Consider the following 9,962-nt stretch of genomic DNA (forward strand, 5'->3'; position numbering starts at 1 on the left):
CAATGTGTCAGTTAAAAATATTAGCTGTTAAGAAAAACTAAAAAAGTCAACTTGGCAACCTTGTGACTGATCCTTGTATGGAGGTAAGGAGGTCCCCATATACAGCTCTGGCAAAAATTAAGAAACCATGGCAAAATGTTCAGTTTGTCTGATTTTTCTCTTTATAAGTATATTTTTGAGTAAAATGTAAATTGTTCCTTTATTCTATAAACTTCTGACAACATGTCTTCGAATTTCCAAGCAAAAAATTTTGTAATTTTTTTTTCTGAAATGGAGAAGGGGTCAAAATTAAAAAAAAAACCCAGTGCTTTTAGATCTCAAATAATGCAAAGAAAACAAGTTCATAATCATTTAGAAACAACAATACTAATGTTTTAACTCAGGAAGAGTTCAGAAATCAATATTTTGTGGAATAACCATGATTTTTAATCACAGCTCTCATGCGTCTTGGCATGCGTTCCACCAGTCTTTCACACTGCTTCTGATGCAAAAATGTAAGCAGTTCTTTGTTTGATGGCTTTTGACTATAAATCATCCTCTTGATTATATTCCTGAGGTTTTCAATGGGGTTCAGGTCTGGAGATTGGGCTGCCCATGACTGGGTTTTGATGTGGTGGTCTCTTAATTTTTGCCAGAGCTGTATATTAGATGGTCTGATAACAGAATAACTGCTGTAATGAGCATTGATGGTAGTATAATTGTACATAATATATAAATATTTATAAATATCTTTATAATTATAAAGATAAAGATCCGATTTATTAGTGCAGAAATGAGAAAAAACATTGCTAATTACAGTATGCAAATTCTTAATACTTTTATTCAGATGTTAGTAATTTCTCACGTGTGCAAAAAAATGGTCTGAGCGCAATCAGAGTTTTAGATCCAATTTTCATCCATGTTTGGTCCGTTTGTTGGTCCTTACAATTAGTGATTTTTCATATATGAAAAATTAAATTAATCAATTACATAGCTCCTACCCTCTATTGCAATGTTGATCATGGATTATACACTGATGGCATCACTGCCCTGTTCTAATTTTCACGGACTCACAGTCGTGTATCAGTCAGTTTAATCAGACACGTGTATCAAAAATGAACATGTCCCATGATTTTTTGGTGGACGCAAGGTCCACAAAAAAAAAATAAAGAAATGTGAGCAGCCCTATGGATTATAATAGGTATGTGTTCTCTTCATGAAAACAACAGCTATAAAGAGTAAGTGATAAAAGGACATCAGAATGAGCCCTTAAAATAAGAACTTCAAAAAGACTGCAGGGGACACTGCTGCTGAATATCATGGGAAGAAAACATCTGGAAAATCCTAAGTGTATTTTATATGAAACAGTGACATTTTTACTCTTAAATTCTCATTTATTCATTGCTGCGTTACTTAATTTTATGGTTCATTTTATAAAGTATTTTAAAAGTGCTATGGCATTACCACATTAGCATGTCATTTCACTTCACATTTTAATAGTACGAGCTGAGCCAAAATATTCAGAGAAATAATAAAAAAAATGTAAGTCATTAATACTAATAACATAACTGCTTGTTATCTGTGTACCTGAGAGACTAAGTCCTTGCTAAGTGTTCTCCTATTAGAAGTGTTCTAATTAACACGAGCAAAGATTACTTCTATTTATATTGTAATTCCCCCAAGGTTCATGTAAGGTTAATACAGACCCTTTGCCTCTTTAAATGACATAATTTGACGTTTTGGTCCTGCAGAATGGTTTCACATAGAGCATGAGTCACGTTAATGGAAAGGTTAAAGATTTTTTTTTTTTAAGAAATATATCGCACTTAAATTAGTTTAGACAGCATGACATCAGAGAGTAATTAAGTTGGTTTTGGTTGGAATTCCGGTTCCAATTCCTGAGTTCAGGTTTGTAAAAGATTTCTGAGCACCTGCAAGACGCTGTGTGTGAAATATTTTCACTGGAAAGGATTCAAATCTTTAAAAAAGGGTTTTACACAGAGGCAGAGCATTACGCCATTCTTCCTCCTTGGAAAAAAAACTCTCAGATTTAAACAAGACTCCTTCAAGTATTCAGACAGTTTTGAAGCAGAAAAGCGGGAGGTAAACTTTACCTTTCAGGAGCAAGTTCTTCACAGCTGCTCACTGGAGAAAAAAAAAAGACTAGAGAAGAATTCATGTTAGTTTCCACTATGGGACTGGATAACAGCATAAAGCAAACAGATTTAAAGAGGAAACTAAGAAGAAAGCTGTTCTTGCTAGCACTGGTGTTTCATTTGTTTCATGTTTTCGTATGCCAGTTTGGTGGACCCTTTGCTTTTTTTTTCTACTGTGATGTTCAAAAGAAAATCAGAACATGAAAATACTGAGGTTTATCCCTTTACTGCTTTGGTATCTTACTTGGGACTATTTCGATTTAGTCCCTTTGGTACTGGGCCTTTCTGAACAGGGACAAAACCATCCAGGAGCTAAAGTAGGGACTCCTGTGGCTTCAGGGAAAGACAAGATACCTCTACTGAAGCCCAACACAACTAGAGCTGGAAATGCTGGTCCTGGAGTTGGTCTTACAAAGTCTAGAACTAAAAGTCCCATTGTTCAAGCAAGGGTTCTTCAAGTGAAAAACGATGAACCAAAAAAGGAAGCTTCTAAGAGACCTCCAGAAACCAAAGTTGGAAATACTGAGAATAAGCAACCTGCAACAAAAATTGTGAATGCAAGGCCATTGCTCCTTGGTGGAAAGGCCTCTCCCAAAACTGTCAATGTCCATGCAGATTCTGCTGGATTCAAACCAAAAAAACCTTCAAACCCCATTCCTGAGAAGGAACAAAAGGACGCTTTTAAGCATCCTCTCATTACTCCCCATGAGTACATGCTTTCACTATATAGAACTCTTTCTGATACAGAAAGAAAAGGCATGAATGGGAGCCTGAAACTTGAAGCAGGGTTAGCTAACACTATCACCAGTTTTATAGACAAAGGTCAAGGTAAGAATATGCCAGTTCTGAATAGATTTTTTGATTATATTACTAGTAGCAATTATAAAAATTAATAAATTAGTAAAAGCCTGTACCAAGCTCTTCTACAACACTGAATTCTGCATGACACCTGCTTTTCAATAATTCATTTTTTTCAAACTTATCTTCTAGGCAAAATTTTAATAGAGACTCAAAGTAGGTATCAACAAGAAGAATTGAGTATAGATATATTAAAATGTGCATTTTTTTATTTGGATCAAATTTTCTTGAATAGAAATAAATGTAATTATTGTTATGCGATATTGAACAGACAAGACACTGACTTGTCTGACCGCCTATTAGATAGAAAGAAATTTTGCATTTCTGTCAATATAATGTTTTGGGTTAATTTGGGGACTTCTGGCTATTTTTATTGTTTATTTGATAATTTGTATACAATTTTATTCAATAAGCTCATTGTAAATTTTAATCCAATAATAAGACTCAATTTTTATAAGATAGGTGTATAATTAAGCATTGCATTTTTTAAAATATTGGATCATGAAAATCACATTTGTTAGCAAATGTTTCCTATTGAATTAGTTTATTCTTAGAAATAAGAACAATTTGTTTCAAGTATGTGAATATGTATCTGCTTATAGAGCAGTTTTACATTTAGAATTGGAACATGGTTTAATCAACTAAAAGTTTATTTCTTCTAATATACCGAGAAGCTGCAGCGTTATTCTGCACAGGAACTGTGTGTGATTGTATAGCTTGACCGAAACTCTCTCTGCTTCCCAGTGAAAATAAACAAATTGTCTGCTCCTCTAAAGTAACAGAATTATAGGAAAGAAAATAACTTCTGAAACAGACAAAACGTTGTTCTAATGGCCTAAAGCAGTTTTGCTGAGTAAAAATCCACATTTTTCCTTATTTCATAATTTTTGCAAAAGCTAGTTGTAAAAGTCCTTCATAATGAAAGATTTTATTCTTTAGTCTCTATAGGATAATATGATCCATCGTGTTTTTAATTAAAATCAATTTTAGGTACTTTTCCAAAGTGCAGGACATGTTAAAACTCAATGGGGGCATTTTCCGAAAAGTATTGTATATTGCATATTATAAACACCTGTAGCTAATAAAGCGTCCAGCACTTTGGATCCTGCAGTGCAGTAAATCATGTGAATTTCCCCATTATATAAGCCCTTAATCATAGCAGTGAAAACAAGCAAACAGATTCCACAAGATTTGTGCCCCGTGTATAGAGGAAATTGATGTTCCAATAACAGCACATTATGACCATAAAGGCAAATGGACCATTTACTAATGACTGTACTTAATATCACAACGCAGATCTGTAGAATGCCAAAAGTCAGCAATTTTAGAACATGTGACAGAACCAAGTGTAGTCATTGGTCAGTAAAAGATGGAAGCCATTAATAGCTAATGCACTCCAAGGGTTATTAAAAGAAAATTATAAAACTAAGCAAAAACATTTCACAGCTAAAATATATATTTAAAATCCGAAACCTGTACTGTGTTTAGGTGATATATGTTCCCTCCTTGTTCGTTGAGTGGAACTTGTCTAATAGTGTTTAAAGTATTAGTTAAACCAGGTTCTTATACAAATAATGTACTAAACAAGATTTTTTTTTTCAACGATATTATGTTACACTTTTGGTGCATAACAATTAAAACAATTGGCCAACTGTATTAGTAGTGAAATAATAATTTATTTTTCTCTCTTTTTTTTTTTTTTTTAAAGATGAACGTATGACGGTGACCAGAAGACAAAAATATGTTTTCGACATCACTGCTCTGGAAAAAGATGGTTTGCTGGGGGCAGAACTTCGAATTTTAAGAAAAAGATCATTAGATCCAAAATTTCACTTGTCTGGAAAATTTTCACAGATAAAATTATATATTTGTCCGGCAAATAAGAAGCAGGCTATTCTTCTGGATTCTCGTGCTCTTAGCAACAGCGAAACACCAAAGTGGGAAGTTTTTGATATCTGGAAACTTTTCAAAAACTTTAAGAACTCTGCTCAACTGTGTTTTGAGTTAGAAGTATTGGACAAGGGGAAACCTGTTGATTTAAAAACTGTGGGGTTCAACAGAACTGGCCGTCAGACTAATGAGAAAGCTATTTTTCTTGTCTTTGGTAGAACAAAGAAGAGAGATTTGTTTTTTAATGAAATTAAAGCCAGGTCTGGACAAGATGATAAAACTGTCTATGAGTATTTATTCAATCAACGGAGGAAGAGGAGGGCTCCATTTCCAGCGAGAAAAAGACCAAATAAGAATTCAAAAGCCAGATGTAGCAAAAAGCCTCTTCATGTGAACTTCAAGGACATGGGATGGGACGATTGGATTATTGCACCTTTGGAGTATGAAGCATATCATTGTGAAGGTCTTTGTGAATTTCCTTTGAGATCCCACTTAGAACCTACAAATCATGCAGTAATCCAAACTTTGATGAACTCAATGGATCCTGAAACCACACCACCTACATGTTGTGTTCCAACAAGGCTGAGTCCAATCAGCATTCTATACATAGACTCTGCTAACAACGTGGTGTACAAGCAATATGAGGACATGGTTGTTGAGTCTTGTGGTTGCAGGTAGCAAAATGTATTACAACAAATGCAACAACATGGCCACTGTAAATGAAATAAATGAGAGGAACATAGAACTGCGGTGCAGGAATATGACGCACTTTGAAAAAAATTACCACTGTACAAAATCCATGTGACATATTGAACGATTATTCAAAATTATGAAAATATAGTAAATGGATAAAACTTTTGAAAAAAATAATAAATAAAATACTGGAAGTATCTTATGAGTTGTGCACAATGACAAGAAATAAACCAAAACGAGTCTGAATAAAGAAATATTTACAGGTGACATTGATATTTTCCTTGCAATGATAATGCTGTAATCAATGTTCTAGTTCAATTTGTGTAAGAAAAATGTACATAAAACATAAAAAGCATAATGTGTTTTCCTAATTACTAAAATAATTGTGTTTTCTTTAAATGTTTATAGCAAGAAACCAAATAAACTGTAGAAATGTAGTTTGATGGCACCTTGTTATGCTACTTATTATGGAGAAAGAAGAGTATATGGGTTAAAAAAAATAACTCATTATTACCAAATATTTGTACATTTCCCAATGATTGATGGTAATTAGATACCATTTCTAAATGCAAAGCTTAAAGGGCATCTGTCAGTATGATCAATCCTTCTAAGCTGTCCAAATGGGTATGTAGTACATAGGAATTTGAATAAAATAATACCTTGATATCTGCAATCTGATGTCTTATTCTAGAGAAATCCACGTTTTTCTTAACAGGTAAATGAGTTGTTAAAATCTATGGGTCGGACACAGATCTCCTTGAGAATCTGCCTTCATAGCTTATTTTAATTGAAAGGGGACATTTTCACCATGAGACATGTAATGACTGACAGTTTGCACTCCTGAACTACATGTCTCACACTGGTAATGGCCCTTTAAATTAAAATAAGCTCTGGAGGCAGATTCTCAGGGAGCTGTGTATCCAGCTCATAGATCTTAACAGCTCTTTTGCATATTAAGAAAAACATTAATTTATCTGGGATAAGACACTGGATCACAGATATCAAGGTGTCATTTTATTCAACTATGACCTACAAGCCCATACATAAGACTTAGGAGGGTCGATCCTACTGACAGATTCCCTTTAAGTACAATACTTTCAAAAGATATACAACCAAAATGCGGACTAACTCCCTTGGAAGCCGCAAGAAGAGATCCAGATACCATTAAAAATAAAACTAGTTTTTATTACAATATTTAAAAATTAGACAAACATATCTAAAATGTCTACAGATACCCAAACTAGGAGGGATTCTAAGACTAATTATAACTACATCCAAATGTTAGTATACGGATTAATCGAGAGCATAATAACACTTAGCAACTGCTGAGCACAATATCTAATCTATGAGTATCCCTATCCAGAATAAGGCTGGGGAATTAACCTAAATACGTTCTAAACAGTCTCGGCCAATGCTGAAGGGATAACTGCTCCCCAGAATAAGCGGAAGCAAAACGTGCGTCGGGGTGAGGAGGGATTCTGGCTAACCAGGGCACTGGAACAACACTTGAATAACCGGGTAATAATTGAGAATTTTCTACATGTAAGCAGGCAGTTATCCCTTCAGCATCGGTCGGGACTGTTTAGAACATATTTAGGTCAGGTGACTATGATATTGTTGGTATGTTAATTCCCCAGTCTTATTCTGGATAGGGATACTCATAGATTAGATATTGTGCTCAGCGGTTGCTAAGTGTTATTATGCTTTTGATTAATCCATATACTAACATTTGGATGTAGTTATAATTTGTCTTAGAATCCCTCCTAGTTGGGGTATCTTTATACATTTTATATATGGTTGTCTAATTTTAAAATATTGCAATAAAAACTATTTTTATTTTTAATGGTATCTGGATCTCTTCTTGCGGCTTCCAAGGGAGTTAGTCCACATTTTGGTTATATAGTATTTTGGAAAGTGCCAGTTCTTTTTTAAAAAAATCTTTTTGGACTAATTTTTGGTACTTTCAAAAGATATTTGATAAAAATATAGTCAATATCTTAATTTCCATCACATATGAATCAGTGACATGCACTGACACAAAAGGCCCCTGTGCAGATGTGAGTTTAGGGCCTCTCATCATTCTCCTCCTGCTCATACATACAGTGGGGGAAATTTCCCATACAGTGGGGGAAATAAGTATTTGATCCCATGCTGATTTTGTAAGTTTGCCCACTGACAAAGACATGAATAGTCTATCATTTTAACAGTAGGTTAATTTTAACATTGAGGGATAGAATGTCAAAAATAAAATCCAGAAAATCACATTGTATTAATTATATAAATGTATTTGAATTTTGCAGTGAGAAATAAGTATTTAATCCCCCTGGGCAAACAAGATTTAGTACTTGGTGGCAAAACCCTTGATGGCAAGCACAGCGGTCAGATGTTTTTTTGTAGTTGATGATGAGGTTTGCACACATGTCAGGAGGAATTTTGGTCCACTCCTCTTTGCAAATTATCTCTAAATCATTAACATTTTGAGGCTGTTGCTTGGCAACTTGGAGCTTCACCTCCCTCCATACGTTTTCTATGGGATTAAGGTCTGGAGACTGGCTAGGCCACTCCATGACCTTCATGTGCTTCTTTTTGAGCCACTCATTTGTTGCCTTGGCTGTATGTTTTGGGTCATTGTCTTGCTGGAAGATACAGCCATGACCCATTTTTAATGTCCTGGTCAGAGGGAAGTCAGTCAGGATTTTATGGTACACAGCTCCATCCATTCTCCCATCGATGTGGTGGAGTAGTCCTGTTCCCTTAGCAGAGAAAAAACCCCAAAACATAATATTTCCACCTCCATACTTGACAGTGGGGATTGTGTTCTTTGGGTTATAAGCAGCATTTCTCTTCCTCTAAACACGACGAGTTGAGTTAATGCCAAAGACCTCAATTTTTGTCTCATCTGACCACAGCACTTTCATCCAATCACTCACAGAATCATCCAGGTGCTCATTGGCAAACTTCAAATGGGCCTGCACATGTGCCTTCTTGATCAGGGGAACCTTGCAGGCACTGTAGGATTTTAAACCTTTATGGCGTAATGTGTTACCAATCGTTTTCTTGGTGACTGTGGTCCCAGCAGCCTTAAGATCATTAACAAGTTCCCCTGTGTAGGTTTACGCTGATCTCTCACCTTCCTCATGATTAAAGACACCCTACGAGGTGAGATTTTGCATGGTGCCCCAGATCGATGTCGATTGACAGTAATTTTGTATTTCTTCCATTTTCTTACTATTGCACCAACAGTTGTCTCCTTCTCACCCAGCATATTACTTATGGTTTTGTAGCCCATTCCAGCTTTGTGCAGGTCTAAGATCTTGTCCCTGACATCCTTATAAAGCTCTTTGGTCTTGCCCATGTTGTAGATGTTAGAGTTTGACTGATTAATTGAGTCTGTGGACAGGAGTCTTTTATAAAGGTGACTATGTAAAACAGCTGTATTTAATGCAAGTAACGAGTAGATTATTAGCGTCTAACTGGTCTGTAGGAGCGAGAACTCTTAATGGTTGATAGGGGATCAAATACTTATTTCTCACTGCAAAATACAAATAAATTTATATAATTTATACAATGTGATTTTCTGTATTTTATTTTTGATATTCTCTCTCTCAATGTGAAAATTAACCTACCCTTAAAATGATAGACTGTTCATGTCTTTATCAGTGGGCAAACTTACAAAATAAGCAAGGGATCAAATACTTACCATATTTTCTGGACTATAAGATGCACTTTTTTCCCAAAAATGTTTTGGGGAAAACGGGGGGGTGTCTTATAGTCGGAATATACTTACAGTTAGTGTGGTGGCTGCAGGAGTTGGGGGATTCTTCCAGGGGTCCGACACTGCAGGGCAATGATCCTGCTCCCATCCCAGCCTGGTGAGGCCAGTTCAGCGGTGCTTGGTGGTGCGCGGGTGTCTCCGGTGACATTTTGTGAAAGCCCGGATGTCCCGCACTTCTATTGCCTCCATGCCGTGGCCTTTGCGAATATGGCCACCGGAGGCGGCTCATGCGCAGATTGAGATCTCAGCTCCAAGATCTCGGCTCCCAGGATCTCGGTAGGAGATCTAATCGCCAAGATCTCAATCTGCACCTGGGTTATTAATCTGGCCTCTGGAAAAATGGCCGCTGGAGGCGACGCTTGCGCAGATTGAGATCTTATCTTCGAGATCTCGTCTCCCAAGATCTCGGAACGAAATCTCGTTGCTGAGATCTCAATCTGTGCGTGCGCCACCTCCAGCGGACATTTTTCTGGAAGGCACAGCATCAAGTCAATAGAAGTCCGGGGGCTTTGGGCTTTCACAAAATGTTGCCGTAGCCCCCGCACCGCCGCACACCACCGCGCATAGCCAAACCTGCAGCACTGGGATGGGATTTCCTGGAGACCATCACA

At 36.3% G+C, this 9,962-nt stretch overlaps 1 protein-coding gene across 1 annotated transcript; it reads left to right on the plus strand.

Moving 5' to 3' along the window:
• Window positions 1-1,856: 1,856 nt before the first annotated feature.
• GDF5 (growth differentiation factor 5) lies at window positions 1,857-6,024 on the plus strand. The gene is made up of 2 exons (XM_069755714.1): window positions 1,857-2,963; window positions 4,702-6,024. The coding sequence occupies exons 1-2, from the start codon at window positions 2,336-2,338 to the stop codon at window positions 5,559-5,561; spliced, it is 1,488 nt and encodes a 495-aa protein (XP_069611815.1). The 5' UTR covers window positions 1,857-2,335; the 3' UTR covers window positions 5,562-6,024.
• Window positions 6,025-9,962: the final 3,938 nt, after the last annotated feature.

Source organism: Ranitomeya imitator, chromosome 2 (genome assembly GCF_032444005.1).
Source record: "Ranitomeya imitator isolate aRanImi1 chromosome 2, aRanImi1.pri, whole genome shotgun sequence".
NCBI lineage: Eukaryota > Metazoa > Chordata > Amphibia > Anura > Dendrobatidae > Ranitomeya > Ranitomeya imitator.